Source organism: Poeciliopsis prolifica, unplaced genomic scaffold (assembly GCF_027474105.1).
Source record: "Poeciliopsis prolifica strain line A6 unplaced genomic scaffold, Auburn_PproV2 SCAFFOLD003, whole genome shotgun sequence".
NCBI classification, from domain to species: Eukaryota; Metazoa; Chordata; class Actinopteri; order Cyprinodontiformes; family Poeciliidae; genus Poeciliopsis; species Poeciliopsis prolifica.
In genome coordinates, this window is record NW_026562378.1 from 11,935,857 (window position 1) to 11,962,120 (window position 26,264).

The window sequence follows — 26,264 nt, forward strand, 5'->3', positions numbered from 1 at the left end:
TCGTCGCTGCTGTTGTTATTTGTTGCAGTGGACAGGACGAATGTCTTTAGGTGACGAGTGAGCCGCTGACTCACCCTGTCTGATTGAGATGATAAAACTCATTTTACATGAAGGAACAAGAAGAAAAACAAGAGATCACAACAACTTTGACTGACACTTTACAAGGAGCAAGGATTTTAGTTTTGATTTTTCAGCTCAGTTTCATAGTCAGAATTATTGTTTTATTAGTGTGAAAAAATATGAAACTATAACAAATACTGTTTCAAATACAAGCCTCATAAAGACAAAAGATTTAAAAAAAAAGATTTAGATCACTTCGTGCTGCAGTGTGAATGTAGTCTCTTTCTCTTTTGGAAGCAATATATAATGAGCAGTTTTTATCATAGCTATTTCCACGGAAATAATAAAATTTTTATGTGTAATTCTGACATATATAATAATATATTTTGCTAATTTACCATGCAACACCTGTACAGTCTCACTTTGACGCTCTGCACTCCTGATTTACTGATTCCATTTATTGTCTTTTGTCCATCTATCTCAATCAACTTAAAGTACAAAACATGAATAAGACCTTTGATTGCTAAAATCAACACATCTTCTCCCCTTTGTTAAAATATTATGAGTCTGGTTGTGACACCAGCGGTTCTGCAACTCAGTCTGATTGGGAGAGAGCATCAAATTTCAGTTTCTGTCACGGATTATCCATTAGATTTGCAGTTGAGGACAAAATTATAGGATTTTACTTTACAATCCTCCTCAAAAATCTATAATTACCTGAGCAGAAGTGCCTCCTGATGCTATTTATTTTATTTTATTTTAACTTATTTTATTTTTATTTTATACTGGTTTCCCCTTCTGCAAATCTCTCACTCTCTTTCACATTTCGGTGTTTTATCTTCAGTCCATGAGATTCAACTTGTCATTTTGTGCTGGTGTTCACTTTGGACTACTGGAGGTAAAGCAACTGGAAGCGACCCACCCTAGCAAAGAATCCAATAGGTCAAAGGTTAAATACTGGCTTCTACTTCACTAATGCAACCTATCAACCTGTATGCCAGGTGAAACCCTGTTTCATAAACTCAATCACTCTATCATTATTTTTTATTTGTTCTGACACATTTAGGCAATCAGCTTCTTTTTGAAAAAATGTAAAAATTACTTGTGAAGAAATTTACTGTATGAATACAAATTTTACCCGATTTACACAATAAAATTCTGGCAACCACAGCTGCCATCATTTTACTTCCTGATTAAGTTAATGAAATTGTTGAATTTGTCTGTATGTCTCAGAATAAAACAAAACAAACCGCATATTGATCAGAAGAAGAAAAGCAAACACTCAAAACGACTTAAAAATAAAAACATTGTACACGTTTTGTAGCCAGGTTGTTGTGCGTTGCAGATTTCTGCCCAGGTCCCTCTTGAAAATGAGATAAAAATAAAACAGTAGCCTGACAGCAGAGAGAATAAACGATGTGAACTAGTTGTTAATTGATAATCATCAGAAATCTGCTTTGTTTTTATTTATTTATTTATTTATTTATATTGTTTGATTATCTGAAACATGTAGTGTGGCTAAAAAGAAGCGTCAGGTGTTCTGAGATCATCGTCCGGGTTCCAGGTAGGCGCACAAGCCCCGCCCACATAAAAATCAGTGCGGCAGAAAGCGCCGCTCCCGCCGCTGATTGGCTGCTGTCACTGAGCCGCAGTGATTCCTGCAGGTCGGACCGGAGCAGACTGCTCGTAAACTTCCAGCTCGCAGCTCGCAGCCAAGCTGAAAACACGTTCAGGATTCCTTCTCGAGGCAGATTTTGAACAATTACCATTTCCTTAAAGCGAAGAGGAGTTAAAAAAAGAAAAAGAAAAAAAAAAAAAGAAAGAGGAAACCAGAATTAGTCGAGGAGAAATTTATTGATCTAAATGGACAGTGTCGGGTTGAAATCCCGCAGGACAGCTTTGGATGACGGAGGAATATTTCTACCCCCCCTTTCCATCCCAGATGATCTTTTGATGTTTGTTTGAAATTCATGAGCCCGGACATTTGAATGAGGATGACTGCTCTCATGAGGAAGGTGCAGCAGGTGCTCTGCGTCCTGCTGCTGTGCGCTCTCCAGCTCTGCTGCGCTGACACGGATGGAGGTGGGCACACACACACCTACACACACACACACACACACACATATCCACACACTATGTTCCTTATTAATAAGCTAAAACATTTACTCTGCGATAGCCCCCACTCCCACAGCAGACTGGGATTCAATCGCGGTGGGAGGACACCAGCTTCTCAAAAAAAAAAAAAAAAAAAAAAAAAAACCTGTTCTGCAAACGTGAAACTTGTTTGCTGTGAGTCACCTGCACCTCTCCCACGACTCTGTGTGCTTTATCATGTTTGTCTCAATTGTTTCAAGGTTTTGCGACAGAGCCCAACCTTTTTAACCACCACAGGAGCCGCAGTCAGGCTGAAGTTATGTGCCCCGGATAGTGAAAAGGTTATCTGAGAAATGTTGAAAACACCTTTGTTTTTGCTTCAATCGATAGTAGAGAAACTGCTCAGATTTGGCTGTTAAGTAAAAGCAGGTCGGAAGAAAAGAAAATCTATCTATCTACCTATTTCCACCTCAGCAGAGCAACTCTGTAGCTCCTCCAGAGTTACCAGTGGTTCCAAACTCTTTCCATTTTCAGACAACAGATTAAACGGCGTAAGATATCCAAAGTTTGGGACTTTATTATTTTTTTAACATAACTTCTCTTTAAACTTCTCTGTGTCTTTATGATGATGCTGTTCACTAAAGTCTTCCACTTAATCTCTGCGGCTTTCACAGAAAAGCTGGATTTATTCTCAGATTAAGTCAGACGTAGATCGACTCTGTTCACCAAGAGTGACTTCTGGAGAAAGTAGGCTGTGCTGTGTTGTTTTTTTTCAGAGCTGTCAGATCGAAAGACGCCAAATACAAAATCTAAAACTCGCTTTCAGATTTTTATGTGTATTGTTTACCATGTTTTGAGATCCTACAAACAAAATAATCAAATGATCAATATAGAAAAGCTGTAATTTGATTATCTTTTACATTTGGATCCAAATTATGCTGAGAGTAAACTTATGTATTTGTTTATTTTATGGTGTAAATTTAGCATTGTAGTAATTTTCTATACAAAATGTCTTGTGATATATTTTACTTCTTAGAAATGTTTAATATAGACATAGATTAACGTCAAAATACAAATATGCTGCTTCACTTGTTGCCGGGTAAAATGCTGAGTGACTGATTGTGTAAGTTTGGGGTTTTCAGCAGCAGATTAAAGACAGGGCCGGTCCAAGCTTTTACAGGGCCTTAGGCAGGATTAGCTTGGGAGGCTGAACTATACCTCAAATGTTACTTTTAAACATTTTAAAATTGATTAATTCATCTAATCTGAAACATTCGAATCAAACTGAAAACTACTCTCGTTTTCACTAGCAAATCTAAATGACGTCATCTTATGGTTTGTGTTGAAATTCAAGCAGTGATGGGAGGACCACCAATGGGTTGAGAGCCCTAAGAAGCAGCTTAGTTCACTTATACATTAGGCCGGCTCTGGGTAAACGACAGAGCTTTACCTGAGAGGAAAAGGTTCAAACAGTCCCAGCGCACACTTTAGAGGAGTTCAGTGCTTGAGTAAATATGTTGCTTCTTAAGCGTATAGGCGAAGGCATGTTGTGATTTGAATCTGTGTGTGAACTTTGACCTTGTGTTCTTGTTGCCACCTGGTTGTTAGTGACTAAAGAGTCTGACTGTGAAGGCAACAATGTGAACATGAGCTCATCGATTGCTCAGGTGACAGAGCCTCTGGTAAACGCCAAACTCTCAAAAGATTTCATGAAAGCAACAGATGAAAGAAACAGTATTAGTTTCTAATATCTGATCCGGAAAGCTTTTTAATCCAACGGGAGTGAAACTTCACTAAATAATTGATCCAGAATTGCCCAAAGTTTATGCAACGAACAAAAAAAGTTTATGGTGGAGAAGCGCTAGCTCTCCTCGCTCGTTGAAGCACAAAATGTTCAAATGATTTTCTTTTTTTTGCTAGTTATTTAATTTTCTCTTTTCATTTGACAAGTTTTGCGATATTATTTCAGTTTAAAATGTCAACTCCAAAATGTTTTAGGATTTATTGATTTTTTTTTTTTGCCTTTGTTTTCACACAAATCTTAACACAAAACTTCAATATTAATTTTTGTTTTACATCAACCTGCCACATTTACTGCCACCCCAATACAGATGTGTGTTTTTTGTAGTAGCATGATACTATATTGGTTTTAGAAAGTTGAATGCAATTTTAAATTTGAGTAGATGGGAAAAAATCCCCCAATGACATAAAGAAAAATCCCACAAAAAGGAATAATTATTCATATATCCATTATTTAGTTTTTAATAAAATCAGTAGTTCAACGATAATGACAACTGTAATAATGTCTAACATAAATGTAACTGAAGTGTTTGTTTTATTTATACTTTTTAAACTGAACTGTAAAGGACTTTTTATTAATAATTTGTCACATCCTTTCTCCACGTTGTGACACAGAAGACTATAATGAGTTTAGCTACTTTTAAAAATGGAAAAGACAAGAAAACATAATAATCAAATGAAGCTAATCTGTGTTTATCTCCTTAATTTTGAGAATGGCCACAAGAAATTAGCTTCTTACCTCAATCTTTACACACTAAGCAACTTAAAATGTTCAGTAGTAACAGTAAATTCAACCTTCATTTCAGTAAATTCAGTCAATCATGGAAACAAAAAAATATCAAAAAATAGCTTTTTGTTTTTTTTAAACACATTATTAGTGACGCACAACTGAAATACCTAACAATTCCCATAAAATGCACCTTTCTGAATTAGCTTAATCTTTCAGCCATGTGTAAGTTAACAGTAAACCATGAAGCAGTAAATCATGACATCTTGTCTGGAAGTCGGTTTAAATGTGACATGACACGGAGGCCCATTTATTTTAGGCAGCTTTTGAAACGGGAAAGATTATAAAGTGCTTTTCAAGTGAGATCAATGTGTGTAGAGAACAGCAGCCAGAATGTAGCTGCAGTTGACGTTTAAATTGACATTTAAATCACATTTATCACGCCTCATGTCAAGCATCTGTCACTAAAATCTTAAACTATATCTGCCTTTATTTTACAATCACATAATCTTACACTGAAAATCTTGGCAAAATCCAACCTTTAATTTGGGAATTGTAATTACCGACTTCAAGAATAGTTTTTACCATTGTTAAAATCTCTCACAGCTGTTATAAAGTAAATGAGACATTTAAATAATATATTTTTGCTTAAGATATAGGAAGTGTCTTGTTTGTGACTCTTTATTTTTTAGATAATAAACAAAACAGGGGTGTCTCTTTCTTCTCCCAACTTTTAAAATGGAAATCCTGCCAAACAAATAAATTAAGCGTGTTAGTCTTATTAAATCTTATTAAATGTCAAAAATAGAAAGAACAAGAGAACATGTGCACAAAGCAGATACAATAAGAGTCATAAGTCAAGAAAAGGGTACAAAAAAATTGTCTGGAAAGTTCCACATATCTGCTCTGAGGGAATTAAAAAATATATTAATAATTAATACCAAATAATTTAATTGATCACTTATTAAAAACGGTTAAAAGCCACTGAAACTGTGACAAAGGTTGTATGATGTTCTTTGTGAATCTTACCAGCACACACAGAATCTCCAACACTCACTTGAAGAAAAGTTGTAACAAACTTTTAGTGCTAACAATAAAACATTCCTGCATTTCAAAGAATTTTACACATGGAGTTGGAAATAAAAACAGTGTGTTGTATTTCTGGACATTTCTCTTATGAAACAATGGCTTGAGTTAATTGCTTTCCTCATCCTTTTAAGCATAAACTCAGAATAACATGTTACTCAATCCGGTAAGAAAACATGTTGCTGGTTTGTCAGTTTGGTTTCCTGTATTAATGTTGTCTTTGTGCAATGAGGAACAGTGCATGACTTTTGCTTTCACTGACAAATGTCAAAGGTTAGTTAAATATCTTGAACAAAGATGTAAAATATAACTTCATTAGTTTTTGTCAAAGGGATTTTCAGATGCATGCATCGAAAAGCAAACATGGGATTGAGCTGGATGGGAGTGATTGATGTGAGGTAACTCACTGCAAGTTCATTAAAGTCACTCCCACTGGTAACACAAGAAGTATCTTTAATTCAATTTATGCACAACATCTGCCTGTAAACAGGGGAGTTAATGTAGAAGTGAACCAGCTTGTGTGTTCAGGTATTTTTCCTAGTGTTTGCAGCGTGCGCTCCAGGTATGCAGTAATCTCTTGCTGCGCTGTGCCAAGTTTCTGTTTACAACAGTCAGCGTCTCCTCTGCTTCCATTGAACTTGTTTATCTCCTCCTCCCTCTATTCTTCTGAAGCCTTGGTAATAGATGAATGAAAAAAAGAAAAGAAAAGAAAACCAGCCAAACCCAATCCACGCTGTGCTTTCATTATTGTGTCAGGTTACAAGTTAGCACAGGGGACAGTGATGCCATGCAACAGAGAGTTCATTTGGCTTTTGATAGTTAGTGAGGCTGCAATGTGGTGGAGACTCTTTTTTTTTAAGAGTGGGAAACATACGCTGATTGTTTGCAGATACACATCAACTCTTGCTTTTCACTCAGAGGAGAGCCTTTGTGTTAATCCCTGCTTCTGTATTGACTCATTTCATGTCCTCCTTTTTTTTTCCCCTTCATCATCCATCAGCTGACTCAGGATGTCCTCCATTGATAGAAAAAAAAATCTGCAGCCTGTGTGTTATGTAAATATGAAGATGCCATATCTGTCACATTCTGTTCTGTGTAGTTTTACTCTGGTTTGTCACCCTGTTCCACATGCACACTCTGCATACTACACCAGGTGGAAAATTCTCAAACATAATGAACTCACAGGTGTTTCTGGCAGCTGAAGCGCCATATAGTCAACAGCTTGGTCTCCAGCTGATAACATTGAGCTGCTCACAGATAAGCAGCATTACGGTTGAGCGGCTCATGAAGTCATATAATTTCAAATACAGGGTGCAGAAGGGTTTTCTTAATGTCATTTTGAAAACGTGGCACTCCCTTCCCACGAAAGCATTTACAAAATAAATAATGTAGTCGCTCGCTATAGAAATAGAAAATGTGTACAGCGAGTTTAAGAGTTTAAAACATGAGAAGGGTTCAAAAAATAACTTTTGTTATGTTTTAAGCATCTGTACGATCCAAGAGCAGATGGGAGGCAGTCACAATAACAGGGAAATATTATTTCAATGGGGAAAAAAGACAAAACAACAACAAAAAACCCTGCCTGTAATGTGAACATTACATAACTCCAGAGATGAAAAAAAGCTTTAGGCCTCTAAGCAGGTAAAGGGAAGGTCTGACAAAAAAAAAAAAAAAACTGAATGCAAACCAGGAGTATAAATACAGAGAAAGGTGATTACTGGTTCAAGAATCGGGTTAGTCTGATAATGTGAGCACAGGCATGAATTGTGACACTAAAAGAGAATGACTAGAAATGTCAGAAACCATGTTAGGAATAAAGTGGTTTCTGGGCGTAGCAACCTGAAAATCTGACAAAAATAAATACATTGTGATGCACAAATCAACACAGATGGATTAAAGTTAAACAAATATGCTAAATGAAAAGAAACAACCAAAAGTTGCACATTTTTCTTTCTTGGCAAAAACAACTAGCAGAATCCAGTAACTCCAGGGACGTGTGACAAGTTTATATAACAGGACTCTTCCTTGTGTTTGCACGCAAATGCACTTTTGAGGTATGTAGTAAGTGCAAAAATCTAATAAAACAATTTTTGTTGGTGGAACTTCAAACAATGTCTCCTGTAAAGTGTTGTTTTTTTGCTCTTCCTTGAAAGAGGCCGCTGATGTTGCCTGTCATCCCTCCTGAATGACCGATGCAGATCAGTCACACGTGAAATGGGTCACAAAGTTCTAGCTTGAAGCTTTGGCGTCTGAATTTCTTCGTAGTTCTTTTAGTTTTTCATCTCACCTTATCTAACGTGAAATCCTAAACTCTGAGAAATCATAACTTGTTGTTCTGACTTGGAGTTAGTCGAGGTCCAAAAAAGAAAATCCAACACTTCCTCTTAGACAGCAGTTGTATAATATTTCATTGCAGAAATTAATCTCACACTGTGGAAACTGGGGGACCTCAAGATGAGTTAAAGGAACAGTTCAAGACTTTTGAATTGAGATTCTGGTAAAAGCTTATGAGCTCTTTATAAATGACCTGCAGTGGTTTAGTGTAAATCTAGATTAGTTGGTTTGTGGGTAAAGTTACCTGGGAGATGCCATGTCCAAAGTGGACTCTTTTGTCTTAAAACAACTACAGTCTCATTGAGTTTTTTGCTTTTCTAATAGTAGTTACTCTGAGTTCAACATTTCAACATGTTAAATCTCAGAAGGAGCTCATTGGTGGTGCACCACATCCAGCATCTATTTCCAGTGTAAAAAAATATTATCTTCTGTAGAAAAATGGAAAAATACCTTAAAGGTAAAAAAACAGAGTTTGTATGAATTGCTATGAAGTTATTTTTAGATGGGGTTTTTCCAAGGTGGCAGAAGTCTGTAGAAGTATATCTAGTAGATTAATCTTCTGGATCTAACTAGATTGGATTTATACAAAAGAAAGATCTTTGAAGTGACTCTTGGAGTCACTTCAAGAGTCACAGCTGGTCCTGGAGGATGAAGCCAGTGATCCTCTAAGGAACCAAGACCACATTAGACTTCTGACGTTTTAAAAAGATCTCCAGTTTCAAAAACGTCATTGTGGTTTATGCAAAGGCTATTTCATGAGCAATTACACCATAGTTTACCTTTGCTTTCGTCCATTGTTTGCACAGAAGCTGCTGTATTTTTGCATGGGAACTCAAATCAGATGATGGTGTGCAAACAATCATCTTATCCGTCAAACACCAAATAAGAAATGAACATGTCAAGCTTTTCCAATTAGAGAAATTACAAGATAGAGAAGAGATAGAAAAAAGTAAATGAGCACAAGATCCTAAAACTACTGTGAAATTCTGGAGAAGTTTTAAGATGGGAGAAATGGGCTTTAGGTTGGCCGCTCTTGGACTGTCTCCACTCCACCAGACCCACCAATCTGGACTGATAACAAATAAGAAAATTATTAACGGCAATCAATATGTTACCTTTTTAACAGTCCCTCACTTATGAATTCCCGCACTATTTGACTAAATGACTCAAATATTGTCTCTGAAAAGTTCGGGTTTGATCATCCTGATTTTCAGTTCACCTAAATGCAAAACTCAACAAATGAAAAACTCAGTTTGTGATGTTCATCCCCAATAAACCTGTTTCCGTGTTTAGATTGAGATTATTAAATTAACTGGATGTTGATGACTATGTTCCATCTGAAAAGGTTGGGCAAGCGTAACATAAGCTCTTGTTCGTGAGAGCTTACAACGCCGCTGCTGAAAAACAATCTTTCAGCAGAGTAAACAAACAAACTCGTTACATCAGAAAGGCGACGGATCGAAACTGAAGAATCATCTGACTGAGAAAAAGATCAAAAGAGATTCTTTTGTTTTATTTACTGAACTTTTTAATGTTCCTGTTACCAAGTCAGAGCCAGTGAACCCAGTGTTCCCAGAAACTCTTAAACAACCCTCAGAATGACTTTATAATCACTGATAAGCTCGTTGTCGCACTTGAACACACAGAGTGGTTTTTCCATTCCTTCAGGGGACTTCGCATTAACATAGTTTCATTTCCAGGAGACTCGGCCAGAATGTAATGCTTCAAATAATACCTTGCGCAGTTATTCCTGTGAAACAAAACCTCCGCAATGTTTTTCATTAATTCATAAAAGAAGGACACTTACAGTGAGCTTTGACCTGGGTGTGCTCTAGAGTTAATAATCATTAGTCTTTTATGTCCTTGTTGATCCTGCTGTTGGCTGCCTGCTGTTTTGACTCTCACAGGTTTTTGAGAGTCCCGTTTCTTGTTTTATAAATGGTATTCAAATTGTGGGGAATTTGTTGAAATAAATATTAAAAACAGCTGTGCAGCTCAAAGTTATTTTATTCAATAGAATCAGAAATGAATGCATGCTAAAGGTTTAGTTTCTTAAAAACACAATTTCAGATCTCTTTGTGTTTTTTAACTGTACAAAGTTCTTCTTATGTTTTAGCAATAAGATGCATCATGTTTTGCTAGTCTTTCTCTTTTCACCATAAATCAGATTAGAAATCACAAAAGTACACGTTTTAAAAATTCAGCTCGTTTTTCTTATATATTTATAACTTACTAACACAACACCCAAAACTCACTGTACATGTACTTCAAGTACCCTTCAAAATAAATGACATAGCAATATTTTTATCAATATCTTATTTGAATATTTCACTAAACCACATGAGTTTTAACTAAAACTGGGCTTTGGTCACCTGGTCAATCTCAGAACAAAGGAGAACATAATGGAGTCGAGACTGTTCAACGTAGAAAGACTGTAGAAAGAGAAGTGGTCTAAGATCCTTCTTCTGTATCGTCACTGGTGATTTTATTAAAAACAAAAATGTCTGTAAATAAGAGTTTTCTAAATATAATCATCAAATGTAAGGGCAGGTTTTGCTACAGTTCTTAGGTTTGAGATGAAGCTGCTTTAATAAAAGGTGTTTTTAAGGTCATTTCTTTGTGTCATTAAATGTGTTTTTGTGTTTGCGTGCTTCTGTGTGACACTTGGTCATGTTGAGTTTGTTGTCCTCGTTTTCCTCTCTGCATCGTCTCCCGTGTTTCCCTGCTATTTGACTGGCAAAGCAGCCTCATGGTGATGCTGACTGGGTGAACTCCCACAGACCATCAACAAGGCTCTGGGTGTTTGTTTGGCAGAAGGATGTGAACACAATTCTCAACTTGTTTCACACTCTTACAGTACATCCATTCATTTTCACCAACACGGACACAGCCTCTTGTAGGAAAATGGCATAAAACGGTCTTTGTGAAAAAAGCACGCTGTTTGCTCATGAATCCCTCATTAAGACATCCATAAAGTGTCTGTCATTGAGTTATTTGTTGTGCTGTTTCTCTTCTAAACAACTAGATATGAATTTCCCCCTTGCAAGACAAAGAAGTTGCATTTATTCCATATACAAATACATCTGAACACATTTTACGTAAGAAAATACTCTGCTGATTCTCAATATGAAGAGAGAAATACAATAATTTGCAAAAGTATCCACACCCTTTTAATGTTTTCATATTTTATCCCATAAAATTCAGTTTATTTTTTAGGATTTTATCTGACTGATGCAAAGCAGTGAATGATTGGGTATTAGGGGGGAAATTATAACTGTTTTCCAAACTTATTTCAAAATAAAAACGTGAAACTCTTTGTGCATTTTGTGTTAGTTCTCCCCTCACGTATCCTCAATGAAGATCTTAAGGAGCAGGGATTTTTTTATTTTATTTTTACAAACTATTTTAAAAAATATTTCATAAAGAAGATTTTTTACACATAATTATTTAAATGAAGTGACATAATCTGGATCTGACAATAGTTGTTAAATACTTCATCTCAGCTGATCAAGAGGTGATGACTTTTATTGTTTTATTCCGTTTATTTGGTTTTATTTAATTTTTAGTGACATTTGCAGCATTATCTTTAAAACTAAAGTTCAAAACTAGTTTTGAAGAGAATACATTTATACAAGTTTGACTATATGATGTCACTGGTCTCTGACCTTTGCTGTGACACAGTGTTAGTGCATTCTAAAGATTTATGGTTTTGAAATTTTTCAAATGTAAGGAACTGGCACCATTTACAAGAGAGCAAATTATGTCCATATTTGTTGTTGATGGAAGTATCCTGGGGTCGGTTGAATGAAGCGAACGTGCTCCCAGTGGTAGTTTTCATTGCCATTACCTTTGTATGTGGCTTCTTTTCATTTACATTCTGAATCTTGGTTTTGCTGATGTAATCATTGCATGGTTGAAGTTGGTTCCTGTCTAAAACACAGGTTTTGTGTCTGCAAAAGACCTATAGAGCATTTCTTTTAAATGTGCAATAGAAAGTAAAAGAAATATTTGAAACAATGAGAGTCTCTTTCGTTATTTCTCCAGTGGCTGTTTGCTCTGGCACTCAAAACGGCCTGAGCACCACAGGAGACCCAGAGAACCATTACAAACTGATGAAGGAGCGATACACCGGCTGCAACATCGTGATGGGAAACCTTGAGATCATCATGATGCAGCACACCCGCGACTTCAGCTTCTTGCAGGTGAGCCTGGGAACATCGGCCTCTGCACAGAGCAGATTATTAGTAATCCTTTCACAGATGTGTCACTAGAAGAATGTCACTAACCAGTCCAGACATGGATGTAGAATCAACCGGTGCCAGAAACATTCCTACGCTGAGGTTCCCTGAGAAGTTGGGAACCAAATCAGTGGAGATGATGTCACCATGAGATCATTATTTGTGGCTGAAACGCATTTATGTGATGCCCTGTTGTCTAACGTGTGTTTTCTGTGACTGAACCTTGCAGTCTATAAAGGAAGTGACAGGCCACGTTGTGCTCGCTATGAATGAGTTCAGCCGTCTCCCTCTCGATAACCTGCGCGTGATAAGGGGAAACAATCTTTATGAGGACCGCTACGCCTTGGCCGTGATGCTCAACTACAAGAAAGACGGCCAACACGGCCTTCGGGAGCTCGGCTTGACAAACCTCACAGGTACGCTGTATGTTTAAAGTGTGGGAGGCTGAGGCAGAGCAGATAAGAGCTGGATATGGTCCTCAGTTACTGTTGGAGCTCTCACACGCTCTCAGCGAAGCCGCACCCTCCAGAATGCAGTCTGTTGGTGAGGTAGCTGGAATGTGTCGTGTACAACCGCCCAACTGTCAACGTACCGAGCTCTGTACCACTGAACTGCTTTTATACGTGCCGTAGTAAATAGTGAGAGCCAACGTCTGATAGGATGAGTCATGGGCCTGTCTGGGCTTGCTCTGATAATTCTCATTCTTTTCCACACATTTGCATTTGTGCCGCCCACAGAGATACTAGAAGGAGGCGTCCAGATATTTGACAACAAGTACCTGAGTTACGCTCCACAGGTGAACTGGCTCGACATAGTGAAGGATGCATCAGCTGAGATTATGATCCAAAAGAACGGTCCTGAAAGTGAGTCTGAATTGATGTGCAAAAGCGGTTAGAAAATGTATGTTTTGTTAAAACTGTCATCATGTCGTGAGACAGACACTTTGTGAAAAGATCGAGCTCCTCCACATCCTCCCTGTGCCGCTATTATTTTAGGAAGAAATGCAACACTCCCAGTCAAAAGCAACAAATAAAACCAGTCAGAGCCAGGAGGCATGTCTTAGCGCTGTCAGGCATCCCCATGAACGCCCTTGTAAATGTGCTAATGGCAGAGGATTACAGGAAAGCTGTTTATCCCCCATCATCAGTGACCATACTAACTAGCTCTAGCACTCATGACAGGCTCTGTTGATGGGGAGAAGCTCTTTCAAAGCAGAGAACAAAGGAAAGGGTGAGTGGCGCGCACACGGGGATGATTGACAGTGCTTAGACCCTCCTCTTGGCTCTGATTCAATGTTTCTAGTTAGCGCCGTGAGACGGCAGAGGAGCTCGACTTTTGATCAATTATCTGTCTCTTACTGTCACAACACAGTGACACTTTAAAAAAATATGTAAATAAAAAAGGGTTTAAAATATTCCTCTGCACATAATGACTCCATGATGTTTGTGACTTTAACTTATTGAACTCAATAACCAAAATAAATTAATATTTTTATAATCTAATTTTTAAAGACGGCTATGTACAAACAGAAAACACAATTGCAAGTAAATCAGTTTGCATGTATGATGTAAGCATTTAAACCTGATTTCGCTTTGATTTGTTTTCACTTGCTTTGTAAAACTACATCTACTAACAGTAGAAATATTTTCCAGAACCTTGTGATGAGGCCTGCGGGAATGGGCCTTGTTGGGGACCAGGAAGCAACTCTTGCCAGACCTGTGAGTGACAGAAAATAAGCCTTTATCTCTTATCCGTTAATTTTGCTACTCAACTCTCATTATAAAAATGCCAAAAAGACAACTCTTTGTAGCTTGATGAGTTAACTCTTTCACTGTATGCTGATTCAAACTTCTGCGCTAATTCACATTTCATTGACTTTTGTGTGCCACATTTTACTCTCACTTCACTGGAAGCTCAACAAACTTCCTTCTCTGTTTCAGTGACAAAGACTGTGTGTGCGCCTCAGTGCAACAGCCGATGCTTCGGAAGAAACCCGAGCGAGTGTTGCCACATTGAATGTGCTGGTGGCTGCAACGGGCCCCTGGATACAGACTGCTTTGTGAGTCTAAAACTTACAGTAAACAGATTTTAGACAGGAACCAGCTTATATCAAATAATAAAATCAACTTTTTGATCAAGTCTTTGGTCGAAGTATTGCACCGTTTCTCCAACTAATATAAAAAGGCTGTAAGTGAGGAAATTTAAGTGTTTCTGTACAAATGTAAATATAGAAGGCCCACGCAGAAGTTGAATGTCTTATTTTCACATAAGTCTTTTAATGGTGCAATTTATGCAGATGACACTATGCTAAACATCTCCACCTGCTCTGATCTTTGACAGTTAGAAGCATTTATTAGGAGCTGCGTAATGATCTTCAAAATCATTTTTAAAAAGTCTAAGAGAAGTTTCTGAATAAATGTTTAGAGCAGTCATAAATAACAATTAACCACTTCAGTAGCAAAAGAATGAAAACATGCATACAAATGCACAACCTTTGCACCTAATTGTTATTTTATGTTGCATCTTACAGGCTTGCAAGAACTTCAACAACTCAGGATCATGTGTGCTCCAGTGTCCCCAGACTCTGATCTACAACAAGCATACATTCAAAATGGAGGACAATCCCAATGCCAAATACCAGTATGGCTCTATCTGTGTGGCCCAGTGCCCCCGTGAGTCCCCACACATGCTGTCTTATACTCACACACTTACAAAAAACACTGACAGTATATAAACTTATTTAAATAGTTATGATGGTCATAATGCTCCGCTCATTCAGCTGCTATAAGTGTTAGCTTATAGCAGCTAACATAATGGACACAGTGCATAGTTTCCATTAATGTCATTTTCTGTTTTTGAACAGCCAACTTTCTGGTGGATGGCAGCTCATGTGTAAGGAACTGCCCTGCAGATAAAAAGGAGGTGGACAAAAATGGAGCAAAGCAATGCGAGCCTTGTAGAGGACTCTGCCCCAAAGGTACAAGTAGCAATATTAGCATGTTGCTTTTAATAACAAGAAATATCTGTTACACCAAATTATGGTTTAATGTGCATAGTAACATTCTAGTAAAGGAGAACAAGCTAGTAACAGCAGTGTTGCTAACAGTAGTTAATATTTACAATGCTAATGCTAATGCTTACAATGTTAAAATAATTAAGAAGTTTAAATTTGAATAGTAGGTGCCATACCAGCATTAGCATGTTAGTTATCGATAATGCACATAATCTGTTACACTACAATCTCCTAGCATTCAATAATAAGCTAGCATTAGCTAACATGTCGCTAATCTGTATTATCAAACTTGTATACTGTGCTTAGCTAAAATGCTAACAGTTCCTAATCTGAAAGAAAAACTAAACCTTTCTTGTTAGTGCTTTATTATTTAGGCACTGTTAGCTAAAATGCTAGTTTTTAATATTAGCATCTTAGCTAACAAGAATGTACCAGCTAACTCTAATTACATCAGAACTTTCCACTGATATAACGTTTCTGTGAGTTTTCCTTTAAAACAGCAATAATACATTTTCTATAGCTAAGTTATTTCTGTTAGGAAAAGTGAGGCCTTTATTTTAAAGAGCATCTGTAAACTTATTTTGAAAGTGCAAATGACAAAACCTGCTGATCCCTGATGTGTCTGAAACCTAATAATAAGTCAATGGAGTATTTATACTTGTGGTTGAAAGTGTAAAATTAATTCTTTGTTTTAATTATGCCAACATAGTATTGTGTTTCTTGTCGTTTTTATTTCTTTAAATATTTTTTTTTCCCATTTTTTTTTTTTTTTTTTTACAGTTTGTGAAAAACAGAACAGCGATACCGTTGATGTCACTAACATTGACAGTTTTTTAAACTGCACTGTAATCAAGGGCGGTCTTGACTTCACGGTCCTTGGCATAAAAGGGTAAGAACAAATGAAATGTCAGAATTATTTAATGTTACAAGCCAAACATTCAGAACTAAATTTATAGACACGACAAATGGGTTCATTCTCAGTACCAGTTTCCCAACTGGGAATTTTGCATGAAATAATCTTTTTTCATCTTTCTTCTTTTTTGCTCAGTGATTCTTACAAAAATATTCCACCCCTCGATCCAGAAAAACTGAAAGTTTTTAACACTGTGGAGGAGATTACAGGTGAGTTTCTAAACAACAGGAGTATTTTTAAGCTGCTGTGATATTGTTTGCATGTTTTTAGAGTCTCTGCAATACAAATTGGTTTTCAGACTACCTCAACATCCAATCGTGGCCTGAAAGCCTGTCGAACCTGTCAGTCTTTTCCAACCTTCAAACAATACAAGGGAGAAAACTTTACACGTGAGCAGCTCATGTTTTTCTTTCTTTCCCTTATTGTTTCGCTGACCCATAAATTATTGTGTTCTGTTATTAATTGCATACGCAACAAACCTTGAACTGGTTTTCTTTTTTATTTCTTTGTCGTGGGATATCTTTACGTTCAGTAATGGAGGGAGCCGTAACAAAAGGTATGTTAAACATCTCAAATTGCATCCTCCTTTTGGTGTTGGTGTGTGTTTATCCCATACTAGTATTTTGAGATTCAACTGGTGGTGGACACTTCTGTTTAAACGTTTGTTTGTTTTTTCTTCTGGTACCTGGGCAAAATCTGTTGTATTGTGAGAGTGGTATCCAATTTTACGAAGGAAAAATAAAATGCCAATTTCTCACTTGATTGTTCATATTGGGAGATGAATACCGATCTGTTCTGTTAATCATTTATGTTTTTAAATAAGATTAACTTCTGTTTTGTTCCACTGTCTACTTCCTTTCAAGATACCCCAAATTTAAGTTTTGCCTTTTCAAATGAAATGTATCATTTCTTTTGAAGAAACAAAAATTAAAACAGGGATGCAGGAAACCTTTAGAAGTAATCGGAATCAGTTTTTGTTTTGTCAAAGTTCAGGGAAGGAACTCAAAACTTAGAGACTCCTCTGTATTTATATTTTATACTGAAATGGCAAAACCTAAAAATAGTGAACCCGCATAATCCAGATCAGGTCTTTTTAAAGTAAGCCGTTTGTCCAATTCAGATTTTCTTTCATGCAAAAATAAGGATTCACATTATCACCTGCTGTTTCAGGGGCTACTCTTTACTCGTGATGAATATCCAGTCTCTCACCTCCCTCGGGTTGCGCTCCCTGCAGAAGTTAAATGACGGCGGCGTCTACATCAACAAAAACAAGAAGCTGTGCTACTACAACACTGTGAACTGGACACACATCATTTCCAGTGCCCAGAAACAGCAGAATAACTTCAAGGAAAACCGGCGACCGGATCGGTGCGGTGAGTGGTGTCATAATGGATTTAATAAACCGGTAAACTGTGGTTTTGTGAATGGAAAATTGTATCAAAATACAGATAGAGATCTAATTTTTGACACAGAAGCTTCCTGCTAATGAGCTAATGGAGTCAATGCATAGATTTTACTTTCAAAAAGAACATGCTCTGAATTAATATAAGTCTGTCAAATAAAACTTTTTTAACATTTTTGACATTTTTACCATTTCACCAATCGAAATATACAGCACCCTTGACTTATAAAGACTCCTGTGGTGGACAAGTGTAAGATTTACTTTTAACACTTTCATTAAAGGGGCATAATCTCAGATTGAATGTTTTTGGATTACTCAACCCTTAAATTAAGCGCTTTTGTTCAGTAGGGGAAACAATTTCACATCTTTTTTGAAATAACCTGCAGCACCAACAAAATTGTAAACCACATCAATTATTTACAGACCTTCAGATTTTATGTGATCTTAAGATCTACTCTGTGATAGTAAGTGGAGTGCTTCCTGGTATGTTTTCTAAAGCTCATAAATCTTTTAGAAAACCTTCCCTGAAGATCTGAAGCTATTATATCTGGAGTACAATAATCACCCTGAATATCAGCAGTAAGATGTCATTTAAGTTGATCCTTTTTTTAAAGTTGATATTCTTTGAATATGCCAGCTATTTTCTTTAGTGTCCTATAATTAAATTTTACTTAATATTGTGAAATGTTTGTTTTGTAAAAAGTGGTATAATTTACATATTTGAGATAAATAATACAAGTAAAAATCTGTGACAAAGGAAGATGAGGTGATACTTTGGCAACATGGCATATTTTCTTTTGATTCCTGATGTTTTGTTCTGGAAAAATTTTTGAAATTGTTCAATTGACACGGTTTAGTTTTTTTCTTTTACTTTAAAAAAATATGTGTAGCTTACAAATTGCATATCTTTATAAATAATGTTTAACAAAAGCAACATAAACCACTTGAAATTAAACTTTCTGTATATTCTTTTAACTGGAACAAAATGTCATGTTGAAGTTGTACAGCAACTAGAATCTATGGATTAAAATAGTTGCTTAATTTCTATAGCAAGTGATCTTTCAGCCAGGAGTTTGTACACCTTGAGTTGTGTTGCAAAATGTATTTTTAGTTCTGTGTTCACACCTACCAATGTTTCTTCATTCCACCTCATCCCAGCGACGCTGAGGCTACTTCACCACAATGATTTGTCTTTCTTCTGCCGTACAGTTGAGGAGGGCCATGTGTGTGACCCCCTGTGCTCTTCTGATGGCTGCTGGGGCCCGGGGCCCGATCAGTGTGTTTCCTGCAACAAGTACAGCCGTGGAGGAGAGTGTGTACCAGACTGCATGTTCCTCACTGGGTAGGTCTTCAAAGAAAAATCTCATTTAGGATAAATGATGCAAGTTTCAGCTGGGTGCTTTACAGATTCCTTAATGCTCTCCATGCAGAAATAAGAGGGAGTTTGCCACACAGTCAGGCGAGTGTTTGCCGTGTCATCCTGAATGTAAAGTCCAGGAAGGGATAAAGACTTGCACGGGGCCGGTATGATCCATTTGCTGTTTTCTTACGCCTGGTGGCTTATGTTCTCTAATTGGTCAAAGTAGAAGAGTAATGTTTGGGCAAAGAGCCACTGCTGCCCCCTAGTGGCTCAAATATTGTCTCCGCTCTGTGTCTTTTGTCTACCTCCAGGGAGCAAATCAGTGTGTAGAATGTTCCAGCCTGCAGGACGGTCCACACTGCGTCTCCTCGTGTCCCGATGGTGTGATGGGCGGGGAGGAAGTCATCTTTAAATATGCCAGCAAACAAGGCCGTTGTGAGACATGCCACGTGAACTGCACCCAAGGGTGAGTGATGATTACAAATCTGTACCCCTCTATGTGAATCTTCCTTCTTTAAACCGACTCTTCATGCATTTGGCCTTCAGATGTACTGGCCCTGGAATCGGGGACTGTGTGGGAATTGCTCCTCGAGCCCTGTCTGGGTAATATATGTCTTATTTAGACACGTCTTTTATCGTTTTGATTTGGGTATTATCAGAAATCAGCAGGTTCTGATTGCGTATCATCCTTTAAACTCTTGTGATTAGACAAGCAACCACCGGCATCATATTGGGAGTGCTCGCCACACTCTTCATTTCATTCTCCATCTTTGTGCTGACGACTCTGTGGCGCCGAAGCATCGTCATCCGTCGTAAGCGAGCCATGAGGAGATACATGGAGAGTGGTGAAGTAAGTCGGCATGTCTGTCTCAGGTTTCCCACTCCTGTTTGAATTTAAAGAGGAAAATATAAATTCATGCTTTGTGTCTTCAGAGTTTCGAACCTTTGGAGGAGAAAGAGAAAGTCCACGCTCGGATCTTCAAACCCTCGGAGCTGCGTAAGATCAAATTTTTGGGTAATGGAGCATTTGGAACCGTCCACAAGGTACACATTGCAGCACTCGTTTTCCACGTCTGATTCCTATTGATCAGTGTCTCAAGCTGCGCTCTCTTTATATCGTAGGGCGTTTGGATTCCTGAGGGAGACACAGTGAAGCTGCCTGTTGCTATAAGGACGATTCATGATCGCACAGGTCGACAAAATTTCTACAAAGTGACAGACGTAAGTCAAATAATGCTTGAAAAGAGCGTGAACTTGTATGGAAAGGAATTAGGTTTTGTTGAACGAAATGTGATTGAAAACTCAGATATTAAAGTCTTAATATGTAACGGACATGATTTCCACAGCACATGACTGCGATTGGAAGCATGAACCACATCAACGTTGTGAGGACGTTGGGTTTCTGTCCAGGCGACAGCCTCCAACTCGTCACCCCACTCGGCAGTCAGGGCTCCATGCTGGAGCATGTCAGGAGGAACAAGAGCAAGCTGAGCCCACAGAGGCTGCTCAACTGGTGTGTCCAGATAGCAAAGGTAACGGACCAATGCAGCCTCTGTTTTTTAGCTCTACACACATTTCAAAGACAAGTCACCTTGTTCTTCTTCTTCACCATCAGGGAATGAATTACCTGGAGGAAAACAGGATTGTCCACAGAAACCTGGCTGCCAGAAATGTTCTCCTCAATGACAACTTCACAGCTCAGATTTCAGATTACGGAGTGGCGGACCTGCTCTATCCTGATGACAAGAAAAACTTTTTTAATGAGGGCAAGGTGAGTCTCATAGGAAGAGTCATGTACACTGCTAATCAAGAGTATCAAAACGCCTTGAACTTTTCCTCCTTTTTTCTTTTTTTTTGCAATACAACTATAATCTTCTATGTATTTTATTGGGATTTTATGTGACAGAATAACACAGAACTACTTAGAGAGCAGCCAAAAGGCCAATGCAGTAACTTTAAGGGAGCTGCAGAAAACCATAGCTCAAGTGGAAGAAGTTTGGTGGGGCACTTGTTTGTCTTCAACTTTACAGATTCAGCCGTTATGGAAGATTTGCAAGAAGAAATCTATTGTTGAAAGTTATGACGTATCCTAGTTATAGTTTCCCACCAGCCACACAAGAGAAACATTAAACATTTTAAAAAAAGTAATTTAGTCAGAGGAATTATGGTGAAACACGGTGGTGGCAGTATTGTGCAATGATAGGGAGGAGTTTATGTTAAAACCAGGAGACTGACAGCTTTAACTGCCACCCATCCTCGTTAGATTTACTCCGTTGTTTTTGTAAAGATTTTTCTTTAAATCATACATTTTCTACTAATTTTCAATTATGTTTTGTTTTCTGTTGATGTCATTTAAAATCTGAAAAATATACATTGAAGTTAACAAATGAAAATGTGAAGAAGTTCAATGGCATGATTTTTTTAACCTGTTGTAGGACACAGAAACAGGAAAACAGACATTTAGGAATATTATTTTATGTCTTTTAACACCCATTATTTTTAATCTCCACTGTTTCTGTTTTTTTTTTTAATGATTACCAATAAACATCTTTTTGTTTACATGTGCAGACAACAATCATCAAGTGGATGGCCTTGGAGAGCATCTTGTTTCGCAAATACACTCATCAGAGTGACGTGTGGAGTTATGGTAGGCTCTAAATACCGACTTTATGTAACTTGGACCTATTATCTAAAGTTCACATTTTTAAGTTTTTGTACTTCTATTTGGGTCTCAATTAAGTCTAAAAAAGCCCAAACATTAAAAAAAAAAACTATTAAAAAAACAGCTGTTCTTAAGCAAGAAATGACAAGATTTACAGTTTCAAAAACCTCCAAATTGATCCACCGTTACCACTGCAACCCAAGCAGAGCTCCCGCACAGTCAGTCAGCTGGTTTTACCGCTGTATGTGCTGTACAATGGCTGCTGGAAAAGACAAGGGCATTGTTATTGACTTACCATCTGGAAACCACTTGCTGAATTTTTGCTGGCTTTGCAGGAGGCTCTAATTCTGCTTTTCAAAGTTGTACTGTTGTATAGTTGTGCATCTGTTTGCATGGTTTTGTGTAAAAATAGTCATGAACATGTTTTGTATTGCCCATAGATCTGTCTCATCCTGTTCAAGGAAGCGTAATAGGTCACTGTTACAAACTTAAAGACTGTTTTGCTCAGACTGCTTCAACATTCTCTGAATCTTAGGTGTGACTGTTTGGGAGATGATGTCTCACGGGACAGAGCCATACTCCACAATGCGTCCACAGGAGGTTCCTGATCTGTTGGAAAAGGGCGAGCGTCTGTCTCAACCTCAGATATGTACCATTGACGTCTATATGGTGATGGTCAAGTGTAAGTCATTTAAATTTTACAGGTGAAAGCTGTTTTTTTGCTGGTTGCAGTCCCACAGAAAACTATTAATAACTTTATTTCTTGCTTATCCAGGTTGGATGATCGATGAGAATGTCCGTCCAACATTTAAGGAACTGGCTGGAGAATTCACCAAAATGGCCAGAGACCCGCCTCGCTACCTGGTCATCAGAGTAAGACCTGCTCGGCTTAGCACTGTGTTTTTTAGCTGTTGGTGTCAACGCAGCATGCGCATTTATAATTTTTCTGGTCTCGGCAGGAAGACTGCAATCAACACGATTCACATCCTGATGAAGTTGCCCAGCGGAGTGCAGACCTGGATGAGCTCGATGAGTTAGCGTTTGATCTGGAGGACATTGGAGGGCACACCTCGGCAGAGTGCGGGACTCCGGGACCACACCTCCTGTCCAGGAGTTTGAGCCGGATCTCCAGGACCGACACCAACAGAGTAGGGGACGATATTCTGTTGACATCCCCTGCATTTTATGCCTGTAGTTGAACTGTCTGCTCATCTGTTATCCACATAACATTCATTGATTTTTGTGCTAAAGGTGGTGCTCAATCCATCAACCGTGGCTGGATACCTGCCCATGACCCCAGGCTTTGGAGGACAGGTACATGCATTAAAAAGCTTTTTTTTATCAGCCCACGTCATATTCAAACTACTTAAATGGTTCATCTCAAATTATCTGTGTTGTGTGACAGTCCCGTTCTCGATTGAACTCTGCGCGCACCATGTCTGAGAGCTCAGAGGGCTGCGGCACTGCGGTGGACATAGAGATGAGCGAGGACTTTTCTTTGCCCGGAAGTCTGAAAAGAAGAAGGCAACGTGAGGACAGCGCTTACGTATCACAGAGGGACAGCATGTCTGGTGGGCCGCCGGAGACGCCGTCCCCTGACACAGAGGAGGAAGATCAGAACGGATATGTCCTTCCTGGAGGAAGCCCAGAAAGAGGTAACAATGCTCTGAGGGTTTAAAAAGCTTTGACATGAGGTTGAGAGGCTTCAGTAAACTTGCTGTAGTGGGTCAAGGGTTTGATGTAAAACTCTTCAAGCACACTAGACCAAAGTGAATTAATAATTTAAAAAAATAAATAAATAAATGGAATGTGTGACAAAGTTCATGTTGAACTGGAATAAGAAAACTGGTGACTAGTCTTGGTTTTGAGACGTACTGAACTTTTTTGTCGAACATTTGTTTAAATCGGGACTGTACACGCACTTACGCGTACAATTAACGTATTAATATTTCATAGTGCAGATTAATCAATCTACATATTTTAATATTTTGTGCTAGCCCAGGTGTGCTCAAAATGTAACATGCATGAATTACACTGGTAGCTCGGCTGGTTGAGGACAAGCCAATGTCCCCTCATCTCACAAGTTCAGTCAGAAATAAGTTCAGAGAGATATTTCTAAATTAACATTTAAAACAAATTACATCCCTAAAAGAAATCTGAAAACCTTCAGACATGTTTAGTGTGTGACAGTAAAACATATTCTTAAACATTTTTTTGAAAATGTGCAGAGACAGTTTTTTCCTCTGTGTGAAACTTCTTTAAGCTTCAAAATCTTTCCTTTGCTTTGGTTCAGATTTTGTTTAGCTTTACCATTTTGTGGACACTTTCATCTGTTAAACGTTTCCAAACCCTATTTGTCGCAAAGTTAAGAGAATAGTGTGCTTTTTGAAGATTCCAATAGTTTTACACTTTTTATATGATAGTAAAAATTATATTTAGGCTTTTTTTAAAAATGATTTTTGTTGGGGTTTTTTAACAGAAATGTTCCAAAATTTTGAAAAACAAACTTTTGTTACGTGCATGAAACAAAATGAGCATCATAGGTACCGCCTTTTGGGATAAAACTTTATTTTAAACAATGTGTCATATTTAAAATTACCCACATTTTTTCTTTTTACGGTTTCAGATACCCTAATGTACTCATCTCGAGCCACTGCAGGCAGAATGGGAAAGTCTTACTCATTAGGCCTCTTGGATAGCCCAGATGATGAGGAGTATGAGTACATGAACAAGCAAACAGCTGTTTCTCTGAGGCACAACCCCCACTGGCTGAGGTCGAACAAGAGACGAACTTATTCCCTATCGTCGCAAGCAACAGCCTACTGTGACACAACGCTGAGCTTGGAGGTCGGGGGAGGGCAAAAGGCGAGTCAGAAAAATCCCCATTCAGCCCAGCAGGGTTCCAAGGAGGTGCAGTATGAATACATGGACATCAGATGTAACGAGAAAGTGGAACTCCCACCAGAGCACACCCTCCCTCCACCTCCGATTCTGCCGAGGACGAGAGGAGACGCTACGGAGAGACCGGAGAACCAATACGTGGAGACTGACGACTATCAGTACACGAACAGACAAACAGCGCAGCAGCAACCTGTTGCTGACAATAAGGAGCCCAGCAGTGACAACAGTAAGGCGGACGAATACGAGGACATGGACTGCTTTGCAGCTCCGCTGCCCGCTGTTGATACAGTCGTTTACCAGAACATGCGGAGGGAGGGCGAGGTAGCAGCGGACTGCACAGAGATGCACTCGTCTGGCTTTGATCCCCATGTCAGGGTAGGAGCTGGAGTCGGGATCGGGGAACCTACATCCTCTGAAAGATCCTTCGACAATCCAGGATACTGGCACAGCAGGATGTTCCTGAAGTCCAATGCAATGCCGACTTGAAGAACACGTTCATTCAGTCTTGGAAGAGAATCATGAAGGACCTGAACAAGGAAAAGAATCAACAAGCCACACAATGTAGCCAATCTCAATGAAACAGAAATCATAAAGACTGGAATTAAAACCTTACAGAACATTTAATAAGGTGTGAAGACTTTGTACTTTTTTCAATGAACCTATATTACACATGTTTGTTTTCATGCTTTTTTTTTGTTTGTTTGTTTTAATAAGAATTTTATGTATATATTTAGCATAGATGCCCATATCATTTTGAGGGGGGAAAACTACTGGAAGTGTATCTGATGATGAAAAACCTCAGAATATTGAAGAACTTTATTAGAATAAAGGCTGGCCTTATAATAACTGAAAATGATTATACAAGTAGAAGTAAACCTTTATAATGCTGACTTTATTCATTTGTAAGATGCTAATATCCACATGTGCTTCATTAGACCTTCATCATGCCTCCCTACCTCCATGATAGCAGGGATTGTACATTTATGTCAACTATGCAAGACATTTTCAGTTTTGTAATAAAAAATTATGGGAACGTTTCTCACTGATCGTAATAACACCAGTAGATCTGTCTTATTTCTCCATCATTGTCAAAAATGGGCTTCTGTACATTTTTTGTCATTATGTTTATGGCCTTTGATTTTGGGCATTTCAGGTGTTAAAAGCTCTGAGTGTTTAAAGCACTGACACTAAACAGATTACAAGCTACAACTACTGTTTACATTTTCAGTAAGTCAAATGTTTTTTGAGAACAATGCACGTCAATGTATGTTTTTAGACCTCTGTGAGTGATTACAAATGACATGCATTTTGTAAGCAATAAAAATAATTACAAACACTTTTTGAGGTCTGCAGACTTGTTCACTGACGACTGCTGTGCAAACCTGGATGGTCCAGATGGACGCAGTAGTGGACAGGTGGTGCATGGCCACCACGTCCCACAACACGACTGATGACGTCAGCAAGGAAGAGGTGGAGTCATGTTTTTGGGCCGAAATCATGGAGAGGGAGCTGGTCGGCCCCTTCAGAGTCCCTGAACTCCCTGAAAATGACCCTTATGGGTGGATCATAACTTGAATCATTGTCACAGTATTCAGAAATAACAATACAATGTAATGTTTTCCATTTTTGCTGTGCAGGTCTAGGATATAGATTAACATATGACAAAATAATCAA

General features: G+C 38.2%; 1 protein-coding gene across 3 annotated transcripts; it reads left to right on the forward strand.

Annotated features, from left to right (window-relative positions):
• The first annotated feature begins 1,683 nt into the window (after positions 1-1,683).
• Positions 1,684-25,926, forward strand: erbb3a (erb-b2 receptor tyrosine kinase 3a). 3 transcript variants are annotated; one of them, XM_055027392.1, is made up of 29 exons: positions 1,684-2,142; positions 12,146-12,303; positions 12,569-12,755; positions 13,077-13,202; positions 13,992-14,057; positions 14,280-14,398; positions 14,870-15,011; positions 15,203-15,316; positions 16,133-16,241; positions 16,401-16,474; positions 16,564-16,654; positions 16,798-16,821; positions 17,436-17,638; positions 18,877-19,009; positions 19,098-19,191; positions 19,339-19,493; positions 19,574-19,630; positions 19,736-19,877; positions 19,961-20,071; positions 20,150-20,248; positions 20,374-20,559; positions 20,643-20,798; positions 21,596-21,674; positions 22,225-22,371; positions 22,465-22,562; positions 22,649-22,837; positions 22,941-23,003; positions 23,095-23,344; positions 24,316-25,926. In XM_055027392.1, the coding sequence occupies exons 1-29, from the start codon at positions 2,049-2,051 to the stop codon at positions 25,074-25,076; spliced, it is 4,227 nt and encodes a 1,408-aa protein (XP_054883367.1). In that variant the 5' UTR covers positions 1,684-2,048; the 3' UTR covers positions 25,077-25,926. The 3 variants fall into 3 exon arrangements, with proteins under 3 accessions (XP_054883367.1, XP_054883365.1, XP_054883366.1); XM_055027390.1 differs by having other exon boundaries at positions 12,146-12,296; positions 12,562-12,755; XM_055027391.1 differs by having other exon boundaries at positions 12,146-12,296; positions 12,562-12,755; positions 16,801-16,821.
• The last annotated feature ends 338 nt before the right edge of the window (positions 25,927-26,264 follow it).

What these genes read in the sequence shown, in the direction of transcription:
- erbb3a (XM_055027392.1), top strand. Translation starts at nt 2,049, where the DNA reads ATGAGGATGACTGCTCTCATGAGGAAGGTGCAGCAGGTGCTCTGCGTC. An exon ending in CCCCAGGCTTTGGAGGACAG is followed by an intron (nt 23,004 to 23,094) that starts GTACATGCATTA and finishes GTTGTGTGACAG; the next exon opens with TCCCGTTCTCGATTGAACTC. An exon ending in TGGAGGAAGCCCAGAAAGAG is followed by an intron (nt 23,345 to 24,315) that starts GTAACAATGCTC and finishes TTACGGTTTCAG; the next exon opens with ATACCCTAATGTACTCATCT.